The sequence below is a fragment of the Chamaea fasciata genome, unplaced genomic scaffold, assembly GCF_029207755.1.
Source record: "Chamaea fasciata isolate MVZ Bird 193981 ecotype frontalis unplaced genomic scaffold, bChaFas1.0.hap1 SCAF_2, whole genome shotgun sequence".
Lineage (NCBI taxonomy): Eukaryota > Metazoa > Chordata > Aves > Passeriformes > Sylviidae > Chamaea > Chamaea fasciata.
The window spans coordinates 43,169,648-43,196,013 of NW_027094087.1; the positions used below are offsets into that span (position 1 = coordinate 43,169,648).

Below are 26,366 nucleotides of genomic sequence, written 5' to 3' on the forward strand. Positions count from 1 at the left end.
GTATTTTAAAAATACTGCGTCAATCTTAAATGCTCACCTGTAAGGGGAGTGTTAATAAATTTGCTGACAGAAATTTAAAGTTCAAGTGAAGTCCTTTGTCTCTATATCTTGCTTTATATTCTGCCTTACAAGATGGAAGTCTGAAAGAACTCTTTGTTTCATAGTCTTTCCTTAATTTAAATTCTTCTTTTTCATGGTAACCTTGCAGTACAATTGGTCCATATGGCCCATTTTTATTTTATGAGTAATAATTTATGTTCTGTTTTCTTTATTGAAGCAGTTAGCAAAGATTCCTATTTAAATCCAAAGATTTAAAAGAACAAACTAAGGCAAAGTGGTACCAATCTGCCTTTCAGTGTAGGTTGTTGAAGTAATGTTTGTGATGAAATGGGTAGCTGACTTCCATATAATTACTGCTATGCAAAATTCCTCAAGAAAATTCAATGCAGCAAGTATATGAAGTCCAGAAAACTGCAACTTCTTTTCTTCCATTCTTCCTAAATGGCTCGTATCTATACATGTATAGTTTTGATTTATCAAAAGGCTTGCACAAATCTAGTGCAGGAGCTGAAATCAGCTTTTAATTTTGTTGCCTTGTTGGCTTGATGAATGGCTTATTGGAATTAGTGCAAAGACTTCCATTGGCTTTATTGGCCGTTAGATCAATCCATGTCCCTAAATGCTGTATGTGTGAGTAATACAACACTCTGTTGAGAGCAATTAGTCTTTCTTGATTTAATTATCACTTTATAAGGGAATTCAGAAATACTTTGAGTGTATTCAGTTGAACTGATAGTGTCTTTCAGGGCCAATAAGTTTTTATTTAATCATGTTTTCTGTTACTAATAAGCCAGAGAATCTAGCACGACACTAATTTCTTTCTTTCTGTTAAATACCGTAAGGTATTTAGTTTGTAAACCTTTTCTAATGTATTTTATAGTCACTCTTTTTTACTGTTACAACGTAACCTTATGCTAGAAAAAATATCTCATTGCTTTTTAAAAATGCCTGTTCTCCTGTCTCTGTATTACAGTAGGTAAACTTGGAGTCTTTGGTTTTGTATTCTTTCATAAATTCATTTCTAGAAGTGTGTAAGTACAAACATTTGATACATTCAGAAGACAGATGGTTAGTTATTTACTCACTTAGCTATAGATATTCCTTGGGAAGAGTTTTTCCCACAAAAAGCTTTCCATGTTTTAAAAAAGAAAAAAGTTTGATTTCTCTGCTGCAAGAGAATAAATGCAGTTCTGAGGAAGGAGCAAGAAAGTGGAAAACAAGTAATGCGTGTAACCAGTTGCAACGTTTTTTGTTTTCTCTTTAGGAATACGGAACACTTTATATTCAGGAATACAAGAAAAACAGCAAAGTGGAGTCAAGTACATGCAGCAGCTTCATGGGCTTGAAGGATCATCTGGGGCATGACTTAGGCCACCTTTATGTGGGGAGCACTGGCACACAGATAAATGCAATTGTACCTTGGTCAATGGCGGAGAAGCCAACGATGGATAAGGTTAATTCTAGGAAAGAAGACAGAGAAAAGGAGGCATCTGAAGAGACTTCTGGAAGCTCCAGCTGTGACTCTGAAGAAAGCACAAATTCTGATAATGATTCAGAGAGACTGAATAATTCTGCATCGGAGTCACATTTATTGCCTAAGACTCACCGACAGTTGTGCCGATCTCCTTGCTTAGAGCCTCATATATTAAAAAGAAATGAAATCTTGCAAGACTTTAGGATAGAAGAGGCTCAGATAGTACCTAAGGAAGTCAAAAAGCCTCCTGATGTGGTGAAAGAATATCAAACCAAACTGGAGTTTGCACTTAAGTTGGGTTACTCTGAAGAGCAGGTTCAACTTGTACTAAATAAACTTGGTACTGATGCTTTAATAAATGATATTTTGGGAGAACTTGTCAAACTTGGGAATAAAACTGAGACTGATCAGACTGTAACTAATGCTAACACTAGTGTAATGCGCGAAGCGTCTTCCATAGAGTCTCAGAGGTCAGAGTCTCCACTGCAGGAGGATGTGACAGAGGATGGAGACAACCTGAGGCCAATAGTTATTGATGGCAGCAATGTTGCAATGAGGTATGTGACCATGAAGGTTTTGCTTTTCTATTTAAATGGGAACAGAAGGGTCTTGCCGGTCAGTTCAAGCAGTGATTTTTGGTGTGACTGCCTCATACTGTATGCAGGGTCTCTTGTAAGTGTCTTTGTCAACCACACAGTGTGCTGATACTGTAACCAGGCAGGTCTGTAGGACTTCAGTGGTGTACTACTCACTGTTAGAACAACTAGAGGTTAGTGCCAATCTCCCTTTGTAGGCAGATGTCAAATCTCTCCTCCTCATTCCCACTCTAGTCCTTAATTTTTGGTAGTCACCATTGCTACAGGCAATTGCTGGATGATGTTACATACAGAAAGTTACAGCATATGTAAGATTCCTTAAGATTATAAAATAGTGATATAGAATTAGGCAGCTTAATGGATACTTCTTAGTCAGCTAATCTGTGGGAACTGATCTGTCCATAACATTGGTCGTAGTTTTCCGTTTTGGAGTTAGGTCTTATTGCCAATAGTTGTTGAGATTAGTGTGTGAAAGATGTCTTTCACTTACATGCCATGGATAGCACATTTACCTACAGCATTCACTGATCCTGACATTTGGGTGCATAACAAGAAATTTGCCTCTGAAGTCGAGAGGTTAATGCTTCATCGGTGATTAAAGAGAGAAGGAAATGGCAGTGAGACATGCTGAGAGATTAGGTTTTTATGGCAGTATAAATGATTAAATGATCAATTGATTGGTAACTGTTTCAGTAAGTCATAAGGATTATCTGATTGCTAAGAGCAAGGTTTAGGAGGCCAGTTTTAGTTTTCTGACAACTTGATGTAGTTTTCATTAGCTTAGAAATAAAAGTTAATGCAAGACTTTTCTGGGCACTTCCCTTGGACTTTTTTTTAGCTTCTAATTAAGTCAATTCCCTTTAAATGAAGCTTTTTAAAATTAAATTTAAATATACCTCTTATTTATGCCAATGTGATGGGTTTTGGATTTTTTTAAGTAGTTAGCACTTAAGGCAGGGATATTACTTTTTTAATATGGTATATTCCTGTGAGTTCTTCCTGCTGGATATGTCATTCCTTTTCTCTTAGTTCAACTTGAGCTGTAGAGGAGGCATGTCCTGTTGAACAAACATGATTGTGGCACTCAACCAAGAAGTTATCCAGAGACTTCTAAAGTGGTTTTTATTGTACGCCACATAAATCCAGAATTGTTGGGTGTTAGCTAGTTAGCATGGTTCAGACTCGGTGGGTGGACATAGGTTCAACTTCTCCTACAAACTGTACTGAACACATTGCAAAATTAGCTCCAGATCTGTCATTTTTCCTTAATGTTTATTCAGCTATTAGCATAAATATTTAGGATCTGCCTTCCTATGTTCGATTTACTTTCTTGACCACCTGCACTAAATGAACCAGCTATGAATATATGTGATGCATGCTGCAGAGCCTTAGAACTAATTAAATCTATTAATAGAATGGTTGTTCTGTATCCAAGAATCAAATTAACAGGTCTTTACTTGTTTTCTACCAAACGTAATCACAGAATCATTCCATTTGGAAGGTGCCTTTGGAGATCCCTACACAGAGCCACATCATTTCAAGGCCGTGTCCAGTTGGGTTTTAAATGTCTCTACAGAGATGGAGACTCAACATATTCTCTGGGCCAGTGTTTGAATGCCCTTATTGTAAGAAAGTTTCATTATTTTATGTTTAAGCAACATTTTCTCAAAATATTCTGTTTTGTGCCCATTGCCTCTTCTTCTGTCACTGGACACCAATGAGAAATCAGTTTCTGTTCCCTTTATTTCTTCCCATTGGGTACTTAGACACACAGATAAGATCTTCTCAAGCCTTCTCCTCTCTAGGCTACACAGTCCCAGATCTCTCAGCCCCTCCTTCTTGTATGAAGGGTGTTTCAGTCCCTTGATTAATTTTGTTGTGCTTCACTGGTCTTTCTCCAGTATTGTCTATATCTGTCTTATATGGGGGAGCTCAGAACTGAGCCCAGCATTCCAGATGTGTGAGTAGAGAAGGATGCCCTCCCTCAACCTGCTGGCAGCACTTTTCCTAATGCCGCCCAGGAGGCTGTTGGCCTTCTGTGCTGCAAATGCACATTGGTGCCTCGTGATCAGGTTGGTGTTCACCAGAACCCCCCTGTCCTTCACTTCAGAGTTGTTTTCCAGGTGGTCAGCCTGTACTGATGATTAGTGTTAGACCTCTGCAGCTGCTGGATTGGCATTTCCTTCTGTTGAATTTGCTGAGGTACATGCTGGCCGGTTGCTCTACCCTGAGCAGGGTCCCTCTGAATAAGAGTACACCCATCTGGTGGTCTCCTCCCAGATGATCATCCTCTGCAGACTTGCCAAGGGTGGCCTCTGTTTTGTTATCTAGGTCGTTATGAAGATGTTAAGCAATGCATTCCCCTGTGTCAGTCCCTGGAGTACACAGATACTGACTTTCAACTGGGCTTTATGCCACTAATCACCTTTGAGTGCAGCAGTTCAGTCAGATTTCAGTCCATCTCTGCCCTCTAACCTTGCCTCTACTTCCCTAGTTTGTCAGTGAGGCTGTGATAAGAGAAGGCTGTTACAAGAGCAAAGCTGTCAGAAGCTTTGTTAAAGCCACAATAAATAGTGTGTCCACTGCTCTCCTCATCCACTGAACAAGTCATCTCACCACAAAAGGCTATGAGGCTGCTCAAGCATATTTCTTCTTAAATCCATGCTGACTGTTCCCAGTCACCTTCATCCAATCTACTTACAGAAAGGGTTTGCAGGACGGTTTGCTTCATCCCCTTTGCAGGGATCAGGGTGAGGCTGACCAGCTTTGTAGGTCCCTGAATTATCCTTCTTGTGCCCCCTTAAAATGGAAAGGGATATTTTCCCTTTTCTAGGCATTAGGAACATCCCCAGTTACCACAACCTTTCAAAAATTGCCGAGGGAGGCCTTAACCAGCTCCCTTAACACCCACCAGGGCCCAGCAGATGGGCAATATTCTGTTTCAGTGTTCCCAGAAGTTGGCTGAGGGAAAGTCTCAGCCTGTTACCTTTGCCCAACTTCCTGCATATTGCTGTGGGCCAGTCTTGAGCTTGGCATGGGTGATCTTGAAAAATGCACCATCTCTCCTGTGCCCTCTTCTCTGCATGGGATTCTCCTCGGTAGGCCAAAATATGCTCTCCTGACTTCTGATCTTGTAATCTTGCTTTTTGTCTTGCTCTTTCTTCGTAGAAACTGCCTCTCATGGTCACTGCAGCAAAGGCTGCCCCTGACCTTCCCTTCTCAGTCTCCTTCTCCCTCGTTTCTAAGTATGAGGCTCAGCCGGTGCACTTGTCGGGTACTCGGTCACTTGTGTTAAGAAGTTACCGCAAAAGCACTCCAGAGACTTCCTGGATTGCTGGTGCCTTGCTGTGTCTGTCAGAACAAAAGCATCTTTGCCAACTGGCTGGTTGGTCCAGTGCATCCCACCTTTTTCTAGAAATCAGTCCTAGATTAGGAAAGCCAGTCTCATGTAAAAGATGAGTCTCAGCTGCTGATGCCAGTTGTGCAGCCAGTTGTTTGCTCATAGGATCTGTCCTTTCCCCTTCAAGAAAATAGGTACCAGTAACTAAGCACTTCAGATACTGGAAAGATTTCAGCTTTTACATGCAAGAGAAACAGGAGTTCACTTGCATCTCAGTCCTCTTAAGATTTCTGTATGTAAATGTCCAGGGTCCTGTTTTGGGGAGCTATAAATTGTCACAGTTTTTTCTTTCCTCTTTGCTCTTCCAAGCTGTGGCCAATGAGTTGACTCTGGAGTTGCGAAAGGGAAATGGGCCTGTGCCCTAAGCCGGACTGTAGATAGTCTTTTGAGAGGTGTTCTTGGAAGCTTTCTCACACATTATCACAGGAATGGTTAAACTTTGCTCTGTATTCTTACCCCCATGTTGTTGTAATGCACATACTTGATGATACCATTTACTGTTGCAGTTTGTTTTTACTATCAGAATTATTCTAGATAAGAGCTACTAATTTTCATTTAAAGGATGTATTTGATGGAGAGGGAAAGTTTTAGGGAGAAGGTTGAGGTGACTGTTGTCCAGTAATTCAAGTAGGATGAGACAGCTGTCCTCTTCTGGAAGCATCAAACACTGTGCTACCCTGTGTCTCCGTTCCATGACTATTAAGGATGTAGTTTCACAAAACATCCAGCGAGTGACAGAGTGATTTACTTTTAGGCTTGCCTCTATCCCACTGCCAGGGATGCTTTCCTATCTGCATCTCATCTAGTGATTGGGTGGCTGCAAAATGAGTTGATTCACCTTCCTAATTCAGAGAGTGGGGGGAATCAGAAAGGATTACTTTTCCATTAGACGTGTAAACATAACCCGATATTTTTGTCATTGGGAGGACGACTCGATCCGACAAAAAGGAGGAAGGATATGTCTGATTATGTGACTGGATATTCATATCTGTGGAACTGGCTGCATCTAATGAAGATGGATTCATGAATTCTTTTAGAGCAGCACAGAACAACTTACTTGGCAGAACAACTTGGGTCAGAACAACTTCTTCTGGCAAGCCAGAGGCTGCATGTATGCCAGTCTAGTCTGGTGACTATTCCTGTTACAGACAAGCTGCTTTAGCAAACTGTAGATTCAGAAAAACCCAACGCTCAGTTTTTCTGCCTTTTGGTAACATTTGGAAGGCTTTCCTTAGATTTTCATATGACGTTGCTTGTCATTTGCGCCTTAAACTGTAAATGAGCATTAAATGCATCTTGTGTATATAGTCTAAATGATATGAATTGGCTGAAGTTTTAAAAACAAAGAAAACATCCTCTTTCAACTGAATAGCAGAAAGGAGGCTTTTGCAAGCTATGACTTGAAGAATTGCTATTTAGCATCTATAGGATACTTCAAATCTGGTCTTCTTATGTTATTCTGTTTTCTTGGTGTTGACTTAATCCTTTTCCAGAAGAGGAAGGATACCCACAGTTTAAGACTTGAACATCAAATTTTTTTGTTAGAATGCTCTTACAGATGAGACTGATTTTTCTGTGTATATAAACTTAAAATCAGAGCTGAACAGCAAATTAGATAATCCCCTAGAGCCACTGTGGACCTTGATAGACCCTTCCCACAGCAAGGAGTGAGGCTGAACAAAGTGATAGGGCCCAGAATTCAGTCGTGCCATACCTGAGCAGTGACCTATGTCAGTTTTCCAGAGAACTGTGTAGTTGTAACTCTGCTTCATAAGGTGAGCTGGGTGTTTTGCATGTAGATAATAATATTGTAAAGCAAAATCTTCATTTAAAACATTGGTCCATGTGGGTGAGAGGGGCATTTGTCCTCCATAAAAATGCACTCAGGGCCTTATTTAGTGTAAGCTGCACAGTATCGATACTAGCCAGGTAAGATATTTCAGCCACTAGTAGTTCTGTATCCCTCCTTTTGTGGTAAGATTCTAGCTACCCTAAATTTTCCTATTACATAATTGAGGTAAGCAAAAGAAAGTGATCTGTCCCTCTAACAACAGCGTATTGTCAGCTCTTTGTCACAGCTGTCACCCCTTCATCCGTCTGTTCTCCAGTGAGTTGTTGTACCTGCTCTTTCATGCATCCCCAGCTTCGTCAGCTGAGCCTCCCTGGTTTGGGGTCGGGGGGAAGGTCCTGTATCTCCTTGAAGCAACAGAGGCAAGGTTTTAAGGTTCTCTTTTGACCCTTTAAGACTTTCCTTTACTACTAAGATTGAGAACAAAGGAGTTCCTTCTGAAGAGAGAAATATGTGACAGCATATTTTCACAGTCCTTTGCCTTTGCTTGTCCTTTTCAAGGATCAGGTTGGGATGTTGAAAATGGCCTAAAATTGGTTATTGTTGTGATACTTTTCTTTGCTGGAATCAAAGTAAGGGTTTTGCCACCAAGAAATTAGGAATGAAGAACAAAATTGTTAGTTACAAAGACAGTGAGAAAATTATAACCATTTTATTAATTTGCTTCTGTTCCATATTAGTTTTCCCTAGGTGCCCTTGGTACCTTCAGACTTTCTTTGCTGACTGTGAAAAGAATGTTTCAAATGTATATAAAACTTTATTCTAGAAACTTATTGGCAGAAGTCTGCTGTGCCTACAGAGAGCGCAACATGAGGATAACACTAATGTAGAATTATTTGATTATTTTACTTACTTTATTATTAGTTTTAGTCAACAACTTTCAGAAGTTTATGGGCAAAAGAATCAAAGTATTTTGATCATGTACTGTTTTGATTTGCAGATTGAAATCAATTGATCTTGTTTTGGGCAATTAGATTCCTTGGAAAACTTCACCCTTGGGATTCCCAGGCCACGGAGGTGATGCATTTCAGCTTCCCTTTCTGGAAAACCTTGGCCTGTGTATTTAAATGGTCCTTGATCGTACATCATTGCACAAGGGAAAACACAGCATGAGATAAATAGTGTACTAATTTTTGTTTGGGAAGAGGAAGATGCTGATATGGGGAGTTGGTTTTTAGTTAAATACATTCCCGCTTTTAAGACAGGTATTTTACAGTTTTCTTCCAGCTTTCATGCCCAGCCATCCCGCCAGCTGTGGATGTTGTAGGTGCTTGGTGGCACCAGAAACATGCACCCAGGCCTGACAGTCGTGGGCAGAGCCCCCAGTGCCATTCAGGAGTGCCCATGGGGTGCCTAACCAGTGTTAGACATCTCTGTTCAGGCATCTGAGCCTTCATCCCATCTGTTAACCCTGAGGCAGGTCATTTGGCTGTAGTAAAAGGTTCACTGATATCCTGCCTACAAAAGAAGGTTCTCCACAACTGGACCTTGTGTCAGCCAAAGGATGGCTCAGTTGTCTCATTTATGCCATGTGGAGTTTTCATGTGACAATTTAATTGCTCATTTATTTTAACAAACTAACAGTGTAGCTGCATTAGCTTCTCCTCAGATTGTGTTGCTGAGTTTGGTAGACATGGTTTTATCTTGGTACCTTGATTCAGGCATTTGTCTTTCAGTAGTACTATCTGTCTATTTTTTTAGTTTATTTTGAGAAGGCCCTTTAAGGAATAGATTAAAATATTTTTCCAGCAACTAACAATCACATGGAGAGGAGCTTGTCACTGGCAGCTTTGAGTGTAGCTTCTCATTGCCTGTTTTGACCTCAAGTGCTGAGTGTGTGGCTCCTGCTCGAATAGAGACTCACTGCAGCTGTGGCTGGAGACAGCACCTGCTGCACTTGCCGAGTGCTCCAGCATTGGAAGCCCTACAGGCAAAAGGTGTAGTGAAATATGTGACAGCTTCCATGGCTTTCTTCTTTAAAACACCTTAAAGCATTGAAGTAATTTGGGCAAATGGAAAACCAACATTTGGCACCTGTTCTGTCTACTTCATGTCAGCGCCAAAATATACATATATACAGGGAACAAGTGCAGGACTGATAGAAGGCTCGAGTTAATGGAAAATGGTTTGGGACAAGTGATTTCTGTGATTAGGGAGTTAGTAGAGCTTAAAAAGAAGTAAGTAAAAGGGGATGAGGCTAGTTACAAACCACGCTGACAGGGTTATGAGTCGCTGATATGATACAGGGTGGAAAGTCTTCTCTGTCTGTGCTATGGACTGAGCACTCTTCCTCCCATGATATGATGGAAGAAAATAGTTTGATAACGCTGTAATAACTCGTACTGGGCAAGTACGAGTTTTAGTTTTGTTCTTGCTTTTAGTCAGTATGCTTTTACATAGTAAGTGTGTGGATGTGTCCAGATTTCAGCTGTATAAAAACCTGTATGCAACAGGCATTATTGTGGACCTCTTGTCATCAACGTGTGTGTTTTCTGTAGCTTTCAGAATCTGAGTGTTGGTTTGGATATTTATTAGACCACACGAGAAGTCTTGCAAGTATTCTAAAGAGTCTTTTAAATGTGTGTACCAAGTCTTTCCAAGACAGTCACTAGGAAATCTGATTTGGGGTCTAGAAAGGTAACAGAGAAAATGAGAAGTGTTCTCATCAGAAGTTTTACACTTATTACTAATTCTCCTAGCTTAAAAAATGCTTGATTGATGTTTTTGCTCATGAAGCATGCTAGTTTATTTTCTTTATTTAAAAATAAAACTACAACTATCAACAGACCAAATATAAAAGTGGTGGTAAAAGGAATCATTCATACATGATACAAAAAAGAAATAGATACTTCTAAATGAATATACTTTGTCTTTCAGCTGAGAGTGGTACATGAAACATAGTCAGCAAACAAAATCAAAGTACTATAAACCAGTATCTCATCCAGGGCTGCAGCTGTCAACCTGACTGGTCTGAGCTTTCTCGTATTCCTAATAATTGGAAAGAGATTTTTTTAAAGGAAGTTTCTTGACAAATAAGTACAAACATTTGTCATCTTTTTCACAACTAAGAAGAAGGAAAAGAAGTCAGCAGCATAGCATGATTTCAGTCTTTTCACCGTATGACGTATCATAAAGCTGATGAAGCAGAAAGATACAAAATGAAGAGCATCAAATCTGCATAAAAACAAAACAAAAGAACAAATTTTAATTGCGCATCTCTTTCACAGACTTTCTCACTAATGATTTAAATTCCTTGGAATTTGTATCCGCTCAGATCTGAGCTTAGGCATGTGTCTGAAAAGGAGCAGAAAAAAGAAGGAAGAGTTATACAAGTTATAAATTCACTTGCTCAGCAGTGCAGAATAGCTGGTATGCATTGTAATGCATTCCCCACTTCTGCTTCATACAGTTTAAGTATATTTAAAATTTGTATTCTGGATGAAAGAATTTTAATAGTCTGTACTAGGCAATAGGAAACTAAGGAGCTGAACTGCGTGGTCCTCCCTCTGCCTTTAAAAGCATGGCCTCAACTACAACCTGATGGAAAGCACTAGGCAAGGACGTCCATTTTTTTCCAAGAGTCCAGGATTTTTTTTCCTGAAATTATTTCTCAGAGTTGCAGAAAGAAACATAGTGCTGCTAAAATGTAGTCTAACACACCACTTTTTCAATGTCAGAAGTGAAAGGTGGGTTTATCCTCTTGAAACCATGGAGATTGTGTAGAGCAATCACAGTACAGTGATTCCACTGGACTTTAATAGCTGGAACAAGATCTTCCTGACTGTTTTAAAATGGAATACAATTTGTTTATGGTTGCAGCCTGCTGATAGCATGAGCAGTAACCTCGTGTCTCAGGCTTTGCAAAGGAGGCCTTATGTCTGCTCCCTGGGCATTGAATATTCACCAAGTGTCCCAATCTTGTGTCGTTGAGGGAAGATGGAATTAGACCATGGATGAAATTGTTGGTCGTTGTTATGCATTATGTGCATGTGCACTTAAAGTGTGTCACATCTGTGTGTGGTTTGGTGTCCCATTCCTGATAAGTTTTGAAATACACAGAGATACTACTCTTGCAGCCAAACAAGCGTAAGAATACTTGCATAGTATAAAACAATGCCTAGAAAAAATACTGGTCTGTGTTTTATTATTACAGTGTTATGATGTAATACTATATTGTGTGGTATGATCATAGAAAACAGGGAATGTGTTACTCCAGAGGCCTATAACTGAGCAAGATATTGAGATACACAGATATATTGGTCCTGACAGTGTTCCTGGTGCAGCCCTAAAGGCACAGAAGATGGGCTTAAACTATCCTTTGAGTACCCCATGCCAGCTAAAATCTACAAGCTTTGATCATTATGGTTGGCAACAACTGCAATATGAGAGTATATGCTTATGTTTGCAGGTAGTGTCTCCAGTTTCATTAGAAGAGGAAGTAGGACACTTCCGCACTTAAATCCAGTTAATGGTAGTGAGCTCTTCTTTTTGGTTTTTTTTTTTTTTCCTTTTGTTTGGGATCTGTGACCTTCAACACAGCCTTTGCTGAGAATGATGCTTTGTAAGAGGTGTTAGCCATGACTCATTCTCTCTTGACACAGGTGCAAGTGTATGCCACTTCCTTCTCAGGCTTCTGAAATCAGAACATTTTTGCAAAAGTTTTCTCACTTTTTCTTTGGCACTTTGTCTACTGCACAATTACTCAAGCTCCCACAGTGTCAAGAAAGACACAGCATTGCTATGTTTTAGAAAAGTGGAAAAAGTAGGTACTTACTCTCCTAGTGAGGGGGAAAAAGTCTTTTAATACCTTTATGGTGGTTTTTTACCTCAAAACATGCAAGGAGAAGGGACTTTTAAAATTCCTGTGGCTATCTGTCATGATATTGTCCCTTCACTATTCACATACAAAGAATTGTCTTTTACCCTTCCGGAAAGCAGATTGTGGCATATCTGCTATAAATGACAAGCCAGTCAAGTGAAAGGTGATGGCTTGTTTCCCTGCCTCTGTTTCTTCTGCTACACAGAGCTGCAGGTTTGGGAGAGACATCGCAAAAGTAGCTTGTCTCCTTCTCTGCATGGAGAACCTAGATGGGCCTCAGAGGAGCTAACTTGTTCTGCAGTGTCCAGTGAGGACATCCCAAAATCCATGGCCAGACTGTCCCACGGATCGGGGAGAAAGCTTTTACTAACATAGTGCTTAACTGTTCCTTACTCTAGTTAAGGACTTTTCTGTCCTTATCCAGTGGGACTATAGTGGGTTGGCTGTGGCTCACCTCCTCCCAGCACAATGGGAGAGAAAACAGCAGGAGCAGAAACAAGAAAACCCATGGCTCAAAATAATGAGAAGGAGATCACTCATCAAATAATTTTTTATGTCAGGCAGACTCAGCTTGGGGAATTCAGTTTAATTTCTAGCCAGTTAATATAAATATTTAATTCCAAATCAGGTATTTGGAAACCAAAAAGACAAATGTTAAAATACTTAGGGAGAAGACTGTGTCCCCTTTTCCAGGCTCGCTTCACTCCAAATGTGTCTTCTTCACTACCTCACCACAGCGTCACTCTTACACCTTGTCACAGCTGCAGGTGGCAGTCAGTCCTTTCAGAGCAGCTGTGAGCAGTGCAGGGGGTTGGGGTCAGAATGTCGCAACTTTTCTCTGTTGCTCCTTCCTTCTTGCACTTTTCCTCTTTTCTAGTGTGCAAGTCCCTCTGGGGGTGTCCTTGCTCCTCATGAAGCAGCTCCTCATCCTCACGCCTCGGTGTTCCCTCATTCCTGTCTCCTGCGTTGTGGAGCTGGCTAGAACTGGGTGTGCCCATCATGGGGCCATCCCAAATTCTTCTCACAGCAGCCACCCTTGCAGCTCCCTGCTCCCTGAACCTTTCTGTGGACACCCATTGGTTGATTGCTGTCTTCCCTCAGTTACTTCTTATACATGGAAGATTGGTTTGTTCTTCTACAAGCTGCTTTTTTTTTTAGATTAGCTAAATGTACTTCCTTCAGCCTTTCTCCATAGGTCTCCTTTCACTTTCTTTTGGATTCTTTCCATTTCATCTATGTCTTCTATAATGTCATGCCTGAAACTGGATGTAGAAGTAGGGCAAAGACTTGTCTGCCTTTAGAAAATGACATAATTGCGTCTCTTGCCTTACCCCAGACAGTTATTGCACAACAGACACGTATTTTGTTTTGCTTGTGTCTGATCACAATTAATTGTCTCTTCACAGCTTTTTAAATACATGTTAATTTCTCCTTCTGAAGTACTTACTAAGCACATTCTTAGTTTTGCCGTGTTGATTTTGGACAATCTCTCCAGTTTGTCTAATTTGTCCTGTTGAGTGCCTGCCATCCCCTTGGGCTTGGAGGCTTCTCCTCTCTCTTTCCTTGTTCACACAGGACCTTGTGGAGCTTCTGCAGCAGCTGGCTCTGCTGTCCCTTCCCCTGCTGCTATGCACACCTCTGCTCATCTGCTGCCATTTCCTAAACACGGTGCACTCTCATGTTGGTATTTTGGGCCTCCTGCTTTCCCTCATCAAGTCTTTGAGCTGCCTGTTATCCCCCATACATTTGGTTGGGCTATGAGGATTTTTAAAAGCCCCTACTTCGATTTTTCTTTGCTTGTCAAATCTGTGTACAGGTGATAAATATGTTTGGCAGATTTTGTAGCCCTCTCCCACACCATTTTGGAAGTGATGGCTGTGTTTGGGCAAGGCTCAGACAGACTCCCAGCTGCCTTTAGAAACCATGGAGCCAGTGAAGAGCATGCTATGACATCTGCATTTTACTGAGCTCCACTTACGGTCATAGAAAAGTCATCTAATAAAAAATTTCAATGTGTGTTTCAGCCACGGGAACAAAGAAGTATTTTCTTGTCGAGGAATCAAATTGGCAGTAGATTGGTTTTTGGAAAGAGGCCACAAGGATGTTACTGTGTTTGTGCCAGCGTGGAGGAAAGAACAGTCGAGACCAGATGCTCTTATAACAGGTAAGCTCCGTCTCTGCTTGTTTGCTCAGTGCTTTCCCCAGCAGGAGTGCTGATGCTCACATGAACAAACCTTTAGCAATGAAAAGCTGTAACAGAAAGTATCTTTGGTGTAGTGACGTCCTTGTGATCTATAGGCGGAAAAAGACAAAGCAATGCCCTCTCCAAGTCCTCCTGTTCTGTTCTGCTCATCTGCTCAAGTTTCCATTATGTTGCTACTTACTTCTGGAAGAATGTGATTGCCTTTTTTTAAAATCTGTTATGTCCATGCAGCATTCGTAGCAAAGAGGTTTGAAGTTAGTAGTTTGCTGGGTATTATTTCTTGTGGTGAGCAGATTCTGCCAGGCTGGCCTGTCTCTGCCCATGCTTTGGGTTATGGGAATTATCCAGACAGAAAAGGAATGGTTCCCCTCTTTGTCATTACTATTAGCAAATAGACAACTTTTGAAAATGTTAATTTTCAATGTGTTTATCTAGAAAAAAAAATTGGTGTAGAGGTATATGTTCCTTTATCAAACTAACAAATTCTTTGTGAAGGCTGTAGAGACATCCTCCAACTGCCTTAAAGTTGAAGCAGGAAGGAATTGGGGGTTAAAAAATCCTAGAACTTGGAGAGGAAGAAGGAGGTTTGAGGGGAGAGGGATGGGGCAGCCCAGCACAGCTACCATTAAAGGTGAGGAAGCTTTTGAGACTAATAGCTGTAGCTTCTAAAAAAATACAGAAGTATGTTTTGATTGCCATGTACATTTTCATATATCTGGAAAGATCCTCTCAACACTTCATTCCATTTGCTTGATTGCTACTAGAATGTAGCCTGTTAACACAAGGAGACATTTGGAAAGCTAGTGTTGCTCTGTCAGCACTGGCAGTGTGGAGCCTTTCTCTTGAAGCCGTTCTCTTTTGCTGTACTAGTGTTTGGGGTATGAGAAGAGCATTGGCTAAGTAATAAAAAATTGGCCACTTAGAATTAAATTGTGACATCTGCTTGAAGTGTACATAGGGCTAAATGCCCCAAAAGGTGTTTCAAGAAAGCAGCAAGGCTAGAATTGACCTAGCAGTGGTCAATTGTCAAGCAATGAGAAATCAGTTTTCCATGGATCATCATGGACCCTGAAAATGGGAGAAAGATCAGAGCAGGTTATTGGATCTTCTGTAAAAGTATTGCATTTTCTGTTTTCCTCTAAGGATGCAGGAAGTGTTTGTGCTACCAGGCATGTAAAATACCTGGTGCTGACACTATGTTTCCAGAGATACACACCTGAACTACGCGGCCAGCTGGAGTTTTGAAAAAGCCCAAGGTGACTAATGTGGGGATGGTTCTAGACTGTCAGCATTCATGAGAAGCCTCTTGGACTAAACAACAGCCACATCTTTCTTACCAGTACCCATAAGTCATCATATGGCAGATCTTTTTTAATTCTTTCTTAACAGGGAAAAAAATCACCTTCCATCTCACTCTCACTCATCATGTAGCACATTGTGGAGGAGTTGAATAAAAAAAAGGTTGTATTTAATTTAAAATCTTGTGCTTTCTCTACTAAGCAAATAAATGCTTGTATCAAACATATTGCTTATATGTAATATTAATGCTGTATTTCTCCCTGTTGGAATTTTTTTTCCCAGATGGAACATGTTCCCTGTCAAGTTTATTATGCTACAAAACAGTTGAGTTTACTAATAACCATTACTAATAGCCATGACTCATATTCACTGTGCAAGCATCTTCTGCTGTTTTAGATGTTGCCTAGGGGTTTTTTTAGGTTTTTTTTCATAGCTTGTCTGCTCCAAGGGGAGTTATAGGTAGCAGAATCAACATTAGGGGTTGGTGCCCCAGTACTAGGTACAACCTCCTTCATAGCCTGAGGTCCGTCTTTCAAAGCTCCTTGTTCCACACTGGAAAAGCAAAAATAAAATACTTTTGGGATATGTGAATGACAGATTGTGTAGAACAAGAAGGAACTACATAAAATGCAAAATATACTTATTTAGAAGGATTGAAGAAAATTCTGTTTGGCTTTGATAAGAACTTATGTATAAATGTGTAAACCATTCAAGGAAAGATACAGTCTAAACTATTACTGGTGTTAACAAAAAAACCAAACCAAAACAAACCATCTTCATTTTTGATCTTGGTTACAAAATGACATCAGATCAGATTTTCTGGGGAATGCTGTTGATATCTGTGGAGAACCTGAGTACTTGTACAGAATATGGGTTTTCTAGTCCTTGCGGGTACCCCTTCTGTTGATGGACAGACTTTCATGAGACAGTCCCATTAATGTGAGCTACTGGAATTCTTTCAAAAGATGTTTCTTGCTGGGTTCTACAAAGAGACGAAAAAGGTCTGTCTTCACCAAGGAGCTCAATTATGGGAAAACCGTGGCTGTACTTGGGTATAGTCCTTGTATTCAATGGTGTTTAAAATGACCCCTTCAGGCAGAGTTGTTTTCCACAGGCATTTTGATAATATGGTTTTTCTTTTGAGCCACAGGAACATGAACTATGTCCCCTGTGCTAGTCTTAGAGAAATGGTTGGAACAGTAGGTTTTAATTTGTTTTCAGGGTTTTTTGAAAGTATTGCCAGCTGACTGCTGACTATAACTTCAGATATCGTGTGGGACACCCTCTACTGGACTATAACCATCTAAGACATTTTTAGTCCTAAATGCTTGGATTTTCTTCATCAAATCTGATATCTTTAGAAATCAAAAAACTTTTTTCTTTTCTCTCTCGTTTGACTTTTGATTCTTTTCCCTTGTAGATCAAGAAATCCTGCGTAAATTAGAGAAGGAGAAGATTCTCGTCTTCACACCGTCCCGGCGCGTGCAGGGGAGAAGGGTGGTGTGCTACGATGACCGGTTCATAGTGAAGTTGGCCTTTGAGTCAGATGGCATCATTGTCTCCAATGATAACTACAGGGATCTAGCTAATGAAAAACCAGAGTGGAAGAAGTTTATAGATGAACGCTTGTTGATGTATTCTTTTGTTAATGACAAGTAAGTCATTCTGTCTTTACACGTGCCACTAAAATAATTGAGGAAAGGACAGTTTGAAGATTTGTACGACCTTTTTATCTTACACCCAAATCATAAGGTACATGTAGGAAAACAGGAGGAATAGTCAATCTAAATTTAGTCTTCTGATTAAAAGTACTTGAAACTGTTTTTGTAGCAACATTTTTATGTCTTTTTATGCTATTTTTTCCTCTGTGGTGTATGCCAATGTAAATTTGATGTATGACTATGGTATAATATTCCAGCTCTGTTGATACACTGAGCCAACATTTCTGAGTGCCTGTGGTTAGACTCCTAAGTCCTAGAGTCATAGAGAAACCCAGGTTGGAATGAACATCAGGGGGTCTGTAGTTCAACTGTCTGATTAGATCCATCTGTAGTAATGTACCCCAGCCTACATATCGACTGCAGTTACTGCTGGTGGCTTCTTGTAGTGATAGGGACTCAGTGCTCCCCCAGGCAGGCGCTTGTGTTGAGGTGCCTGAATGCTGATGCAAGAATCCTAGGCCATCAGCACAGTTTTGCAAAGCTAGTAATGGTGTTTTAAGAAATGGCCGCCTGTATTGCAGCCCTTACTTTTGATTTTGGGATGGGTTATTTACAGCCCTGCTTTGCCACAAAGCCTCAGCTGAGCTGGACCAAAGGTGTCTGTAGCAGTCCAGGGGTGTCCACACAGTGTCTTCCTGTGACCTAACTCTCAGGCAGTACTTGCAGCAGAAAGATGGCCTTCTAAAACTGCTCTTGAGGTTCCCAGATTTAAAAATGACAGGATGGCAGGTTATGGTGTAGCATAGTCCTGAGGTCCTTGGTCATTGCATAGGTAGTATGAAAAGGCTTGTTTGCTTCCATAATACGTTGTTCTTTCTTTATAGATTTATGCCTCCTGATGATCCTCTTGGCCGCCATGGTCCAAGTCTGGACAATTTTCTTAGGAAGAAGCCTATTGTGCCAGAACATAAGAAGCAACCATGTCCATATGGTAATTTGATTTAACCCTTCAATTTTTATGTACTGAGACTGGGGAGCAAGCTCCTGGTTTATTTTGACACTGCCAAAACTGTTTAAAACTTTTTAACAGTGGTTTTAATGTTGTTGTCTTAGCCTGAGATGGGTTGAAACTCTGAGCTGATGGTGGAAACTGAAGCGATTTTTTCATGTGCTACTTAGAAAACATTTCTGTCTACTAGTTGAACTAAAGGAGCAACTTAATTAATCACTCCTTGGAATAAATCCAAATCAACACCTAAATTTTGCAGGTTCCAGATGCCCTTTTCTAATGTCATGAGATATTGAGGTTTTCTTCCAGAAAATTAATTGAGCTATCTGAAGTTTTGCTACTGAGCATTCCTACAGGCATCTTGACTGAGCTGAAACCTGCTGGCCTTATGGCTGTGGGACTTCCCTACTAAGTTTTCTGCCTGTATATTGCCTTGGCCTGACACAGCAGGTGTATACAGCCTCCCTGGCAGTGCTGCATCCAGCTCAAAACGTGGCTGGTAGTGTTGGTCTGCTTTGTCAGAGCACCCGCTGCAGGAGACTACCACCGCCTCTTTTTTCCCCACAAAGCAGGAGAGGAGCTCTTATAGCACACCCCGTGTTGCACGAAACCAATCTCATTTGCAAGATCTTTCAAATCAACAGTAAAACTTCAAAGGAGGGGCATTTCTATAATTTGATGGCAAACAGATTTTCTTTGAAGTTTTTAAAATCTGATTGTGTTTGTATTAATAGGGAAGAAATGTACCTATGGACACAAATGCAAATACTATCATCCAGAAAGAGGAAATCAGCCTCAGCGATCTGTAGCTGATGAACTTCGTGCCATGTCTAGAAGCACAGCTGCCAAAACTACAAGTGAAGGAGGACTGGTAAAAAGCAATAGTGTTCCCTGTAGCACTAAAAGTGATGGCACTTCAGAGCTGAAGCGTGCTGCTCCAAAGAGGCAATCGGATCCTAGTATAAGGACTCAAGTCTATCAAGACTTGGAGGAAAAGCTTCCCACCAAAAACAAATTAGAAACCAGGTCTGTACCTTCTTTAGTTAGTATACCAAGCTCCTCTGCTGGAAAACCCCAAAGTACTGCACCTTTAACTAACAGCCTTCCATCCGGAGTTCACTTCCCGCCTCAGGATCAAAGACCACAGGGACAGTATCCCACAGTGATGATGGCAACCAAAAATCATGGAACACCAATGCCTTATGACCAGTATCCAAAATGTGATTCTCCGGTGGATGTAGGGTATTACTCTATGCTGAGTGCGTATTCAAATCTCAGTATATCTGGACCACGCAGTCCTGAAAGACGCTTCTCCCTGGACACAGATTATCGGATCAGCTCTGTAGCTTCCGACTGCAGCAGCGAGGGCAGCGTCAGCTGTGGCAGCAGCGATTCCTACGTGGGTTACAGCGACCGCTCCTACGTGAGTTCACCTGACCCACAGCTAGAGGAGAACTTGAAGTGCCAACACATGCACCCCCACAGCCGCCTTAACACCCAGCCCTTCCTGCAGAGCTACCACGAGCCCCTCACTCGAGTGCAGAGCTACAGTCACGAAGAACCAAAGCATCACCACAAATCTCCCATTCCGTACATGGCTGTGCATCTGCAGCATCCAGCAGTGGGTGCTCGTTCCAGCTGTCCCAACGACTACTCTGCACCTCAGAGCTCGTCCCATTCCAAGGCGCTGCATCTGGGGAGGGCCCTGGTGTCCACGAGGATAGACAGCATTTCGGACTCGCGTTTGTACGAAAACTCTCCGCTCAGACACAGGAAGCCTTACTCTGGCCAGGAAGGGCTGGGAGGTTGGGATAGGCAGAGTTATGGGATGGATGCCTACGGCTACCGCCAGACGTACTCCCTGCCCAGCAACCCCACGCAGCCGTGCTATGAGCAGTTCGCCTTCCAAAGCCTTCCCGAGCAGCAGGACCAGCCCTGGCGCGTTCCTTACTGTGGAATCCCGCAAGACCCCCCGAGGCTCCAAGACACCCGGGAGAAGGTTTACATTAACCTCTGCAACATCTTCCCCCCCGATCTCGTGAGGATGGTGATGAAGAAGAACCCTCACGTGACGGACGCTCAGCAGCTCGCTGCGGCCATCTTAGTGGAGAAGTCTCAGCTAGGTTATTGAGAGATGATGCATCTTTGTGGTGTCTCGTAGTTTTCAGCTCAGCTCTAAGGCTGAGGGAGGTTTGCTACAATAGCATTTGGGATCTCCTTCTCAGCAAGGAGGTTATATAGTAATCCGTTTATGTGAAATACTGTATGTATAGCCCCATGCATTGGAAGTACCAGATAAGTTTTGTGTTCTAGTTTGAAAATTTTTAAATGGCTATTTTCACATCTGGAGGATGTTCCAGTTTAAATTAATATATATATATACATGTATATATATATATAAAAATCTGTCGTCTCTGGTTATAATCTTTGGTGCATCAGGGGTTTATATGCAGCACTTTCTTTTCATTGTTACATTTTGTTGGGATTTTTGATTTCATTTTTTAACTTGCTGGATGCTTATCCTTGGGTTGTGAGATACTAACCTGCAGAAAGAGGATTTTTCTACTTCTGACAGGCAATTTTCAAGCCAGTTTTCAAGCCAAGTTTCCGAACTTTTTACACCACCATGAGTATGTCTGATGTATGTTTGTTTGATTTTGTGAGCTTTTTTGTGCTGTAATCACCAGTTTGTAGAAAACAAAGATTTACTACAGCACTGACTTCATTTGAAACAAATAATTAAGTTACCAGTTAACAGTGAAATGGGTAACAATATATTGGTAATTTATAGTATGGCACTTTTCGTTGCTTTATTTGTTTTGCATAAATAGTTAAGGTTTTTGTTGATGGCAGTCAATTAGTAATCAGATGCAAACAGAGGAGGAAAAGAATTTTTTTTACTAATTTATGGATATGGTAAAAGCCTTACTGCCTGATTTTCAAAGGTGCTGAGAATTTGCAGCCCCCTTAGAAGCTAAGAGAAACTGCAAGTGCTCAGAACCATCCCAAACCAGGCCACTCTGTTTCAGTTCCCATGTGCTGTTACCCAACTCTCTGTATTTCTGGTTAGTAGATGGGGACCTGAAGTCATAGGGCCCTGTTTAGTTGTTTTATATGTTTTTCCTTTGTATTGCTGCACAACTGTACTGGATAAAATATGCTTTTCATAAAATATTTACCTGTTTTTAAATGAATTTAATTATCTCAATGCAAGTTTTGTATTTAAGATACTGTTTGATTTTTCTTGCTATTTATCAAGGCTGGCCTGAAAAGGTTTTGTGTGTTCAGGATATGCAACACTTATTAACTGCACTATGGTAATGATATTGTAGCTCAAAGTAATAACTTAAACTTTTTTTTTTTCTTTTTTGGCTGGGGAGGGGAGGGTTATGGGGAGAGAAGATACCATATGTGTTCCTGGAGTTAGTTTTTCGCTTTTTACATTGTGTAGGCCTGATTCTTGCCACAAATAGTGTAGTTGTAGAAACAGACAAGCCAAGTCTGTTTTAGCATTAGTAAGGGATATTTCTGGTTTAAAGTCATGGGTTTTACTAGCACCTCTTAAGCTTTTATATATATATATGAAAAATAGAAATATTTTTTGCAATTGATGTCAGATGTACTTCCATGTACATAATCGGTTGCCGACGGTTTTGGTTTCCATCCATTGTAACGATGTTCAGTGTTTAAAAAGTCACTCGTTTACACTATTACAGCTGATAATTTTGGTACACTTGATGGAATTTTAAGTAAGGCCCTGAAGAACCAGAAAGTACCTTTTACTGTTGATACAAATTGTATCTTTTTAACTGAGAACTATTTTGATTTGTAGATTAGAAACACAAATGTATAATTATAACTAGTCTTTTGGGCAACATTTTATCCCTTATTTAAAAATTAGAGATTTCAGACATAGAATAGATTTAGGCAAGTAAAAGTAGGTATTTATTTAGGTGTCTGTCTCAATTTCACATACTAAAAGGAAAAAATAAACTATTGGCATCTTCTTCCTTCTAAAATCTTTGTAGTGGGAACTCACTAAAATAAAGGTAAAATGCTGCCTGAAAATTATGTCCAAGCACCTTTGACTACGAAGACATTTTCACTACTTGTGTGACACCATGTGTTGCAGCAAGTAGGGTTTGGGTATACAGTAAATGCTTCTAAAGAGCATTGTGCTATAGACATATCCAATAATCTGAACCATGTTCAGCAAACCAATTCAGGACGTGGTGCTCCTGCAGCTTCCACAGCCGGAGCGCTGCAGGTTCTGCCATTGCCTGTCCCCGTGGCAAGGCCAGAGGGGCTCTACACCATCTGTCCTGCCTTGTCTGTTTAGGGAGAAGACCTCTTCACCTCTGGCAACAGTTTTTCCCTGGATTTGGTTGGTCGCCATCCGTAGAGCATGTTTTAATGTAGAGATTGATGCAGCGCTGACGCTGAGGTTTGGACTGGGAAATGGCTCTCATCTTAGTTGTACACTAAGATTTGGTTAAATTGAATTACACTGAAGTACTACACCATAGTGTAGATGCAGCTGTTTTAATAATGCAATTATTGTGTTTGTGTTTTTAATGGGTTTCTACATTTATTTTTTATGTAGGTATTTACTTCTGCCAAAAGTTCAATTCCTTTAAGCATGAACTGAAACGTGCATATGTAATAGAAGTATTTTGTGTTTTCTCCTGTGATGTGGGCTCCAGGATGCTCCTGCCATGCACATGTCACAGTCTGGCCTAGAGCAGGGGCTCAGCAGGCATAGCCATTGGGATATCAGTGTGAGGAGCTGCACTGCCCAGGCCTGAGTTAGCAGTGTCCATTGCCTCCGCACACAGCCAGGGCAGTACTGAATCCCCAAAGGGTGGTGACTGCTAGGAAATTCTTGTGATAGGTTCTGTGCTTTGCACCCAAGCACTGAAAATGCTTTAAAACTACAAGAGCAGGAGTAATCTGGTGGATTTTAATGTTGTGCAATGATGTGCTAGTTCCCCTTAGACTTACTTATGTTGGGTAAAGGAAATTTACTGTGGACAAAATGTTTGCCTTGATACTTCCTTTTGTTTTGCTGTGGTAACAGATGGAGGAATTGTGTGTGAACATCTCCATGATGAGATCAGTCTGTATATTTAACAACTTCTAAAGAGTACACCAGTAGCAAACATGGATGCAATGATGCTGGTCAAATACTGCCTTTGTCTATGTAATTGCATTGATGCAAATAACTGAACTGTAACCTCCCATGATCCTTAAATAGCAGAGGTAATTCAGTGATACTGTCTTGGCCCCAGCTGAGTGCCATAGATGCAATGAAGGACTTAGTACCTTCAAGTTAGAGCTGTCCTTCAGCTAAGAGGGCAAAGGGTAAAACTTCCCTTTGCCTTCAGTACTTGAGAGTTGTTTCGATACTTAGCAGAAACTCTGTATTTTTAGATAAAATCTCAAGCTGTTATAACTGCATCAGTAATTTTTGCATTTTTAATGCACATACATTAGGCATCTGCCCACAACTGTTTTCAATACAACATGTTGCAAATATTTAGAGTTTTTAACTGTGTCCTGTAGATAACTAACTTTGAGCTAAATATGCCCAGGCTATGACAGTATTAATCACTTTGTTGTTTTTTGTTTTTTAAAATATGTGTAATATATATATATTTGTGTATATATATACATATATTTGGCAAGTGGGTTTAAGATACTGCTAATAGTCTGAGGTAAGATCATACCTTTCCAAGTGTCCCATTTTCTTTGGTATGTCTGAATTGTAGCTTGGTCCTCCACTGCAGAATAGCTCTGGGGAGAGCCAAAAGCCTGATGTGTTTGTGATGCCCCAAAAAGGGAAGGCATGCCAGGCTGGGGAGGCCCTTGAAGGAGACCTCTGCAGCCTCAGCAGGTGCAGACTGTTGCTGAGATGTTGATGAACTTCTGCTGTAAAAGTTGTAGCTAATAGTGACAACCTTTCCAAAAATATCAAAGCTATTGGTGTAAACCAGAGTACCTCACTTGGAAGGGGACACTGGGGGCGTTTGCCCCAGCAGGCTGAGTGCTGGAGGACTGAATGCCTTGGGTGAGAGATACTGCAGCATCTTGCCACAGTAAGAGACTACCAAAACATTTACCAGTTTTATCAGTTGATGGTTTGACCAAGGTGTTTTCAATGTGTAAAGCTTGAAAAATGAGACATAATGCTTTCCTACTCTCTGGAGTATTTAGAAAAATACCTAACTGACTTCTCATTGCTACTGAAAGTTTAAAATACTGTGCAATTAAAAAGACCACTTAAAAAAAAAAAAGAAAAAAAAAGAAAAAAAACTTGGAAATTATTTATTTTTATTTACAGTGTGACTTGCTAATTTATTCCTTGCATTATAAGGCCATGGTGGAATGCCATTTGTTGAAGTTTTTTTATCATAGGAACTAAAACTGCTGAGAAGAAAAACCAGTGGATTTAAACTTAAAATTCTATGAGCTTGTTTTGTTTTCTGTAAAAGGGCTGAGGTTTTATAAATTTCAAATCACATGTTTTATATACTTTGTAAATTTTAGAGAGGCATAGTTTAAGAATTTTGTTCAAATGAAATAAGTTTGGGCACATCGTTTAGGCTAATCATGTAACTAAACCTAGAATCACCTGTATTAAATGGTTTTTCCAGCTACCTTTTGCTCGGTAACATAAGATGCGTTCCAAATTCATCTTCAGATGTTCTAGAATACATTTCTCAAGGTGTCATCAGAAGCTGCTGACCTAGGCACCCAATCACACAGGAAAGGCACATTACGTGGGAAGTATCCTGCAGAACACTGGGTCTTCCTTGCCGTGCAGTACAGGGTAATGTGCTGGTGCACATCAAGTCTCTCACAGATGTTTTATAAAGGCACTACCAAATACCATGTGTGCTTCATAGTTATCAGTGTGCTTGAAATAATTTTCCACCTTCCATTTTCAGGTCTTAAAGGGTTGTCATAACTTGTACTTGGAGTGTTTATTATTCTGTCTACCCTTTAAGCTAAATGATTGCAATAGTTCTCATTCCCTCTCACACTCAATAGCCCTGGGAGGGCCCAGTCTACCAAGCACAGACACGTACACCTGACTGCAGCACAAGTAGGGGTGTGGGCTGGTTTGGTGGTGTGAGAGAAGACCTGGTATGTGTGTAAATGCAGCTGGGCTGGGACCTTGAGGAGCACAGCTGGAGAGCCACCTCCTCCCAGGCTCAGGGGAGATCTCACTGGTGCTGTCAGGTCATTCGGCCAGGATTGCCCTTTGCAGGCATTGGGAATGCCTGCAAACCAAATTTACTTAGATATTTAAGCACATCCAGCCTCTGTTTTTCAAAGTATAACAATCCACTCTTCGGCTTATAAAACAAAACCTCTCCGCTTTTTTTTAGAACAACCCATTTTCTTTTGCTCTCAGATAAATTACCATTTGAGATTGGCTGGTTGGTTGCTTTTTATTTATCTAAATGACATTCTTAATGAAACTGAAATTTAAAAACTGCTTTCCCAGCATACAGTTAAGTATCCTACAAGGAAGCAATGCAGATACAGCAGCAATAATTGTATTTTGTAGCTCTTTTCCCAGTCATTATCTCTGTATTTGTGTTGAGTAGGTGCGATTTTAATATTGTCCTGAAGTCCACTCTGGCAAAACCATTAGTTAAAAATAACGTTTGGGCTACTTGATAAAGCAATTGTCAAACTGGCTCTTCATTCCTTCACTGGTTGTTCTGTATTATTTCTGTGATGTGACTATTCACATCTTAAAACCACCTATAAAGCATAAAAAAACCATGTACATGGATTCTGCTTTTAGAGAAAAAAAAATAAAGATTCATTTTCTTCATTGATGGGCTGGTTTTGTTTAATAAAAAAAAAGTCTAGAGCAGCTAGTGAGTTATAGACAGCTTTGTGTTCCTACCTGCGCAAAACCTGCAACAAAGCTGCTCACTTTGAGTAAACTGGAAGAGTTTCAAAAATAAAATCATAGAAAGGT

General features: G+C 40.6%; 1 protein-coding gene across 2 annotated transcripts in view; it reads left to right on the top strand.

The window, feature by feature from the left end:
* Window positions 1-26,207, top strand: part of ZC3H12C (zinc finger CCCH-type containing 12C) — a 44,446-nt gene extending 18,239 nt beyond the window's left edge. Inside the window, exons 2-6 of one of the 2 annotated variants that reach the window (XM_066175803.1) lie at window positions 1,325-2,091; window positions 14,223-14,362; window positions 17,121-17,355; window positions 18,246-18,352; window positions 19,105-26,207. In XM_066175803.1, the coding sequence (XP_066031900.1) occupies window positions 1,397-2,091; window positions 14,223-14,362; window positions 17,121-17,355; window positions 18,246-18,352; window positions 19,105-20,501 (2,574 nt within the window). In that variant the 5' untranslated portion in view covers window positions 1,325-1,396 and the 3' untranslated portion in view covers window positions 20,502-26,207. Of the gene's footprint in view, window positions 1-1,239; window positions 2,092-14,222; window positions 14,363-17,120; window positions 17,356-18,245; window positions 18,353-19,104 lie in introns of those variants that run through there. The other variant, XM_066175804.1, reaches the window with a different exon arrangement.
* Window positions 26,208-26,366: the final 159 nt, after the last annotated feature.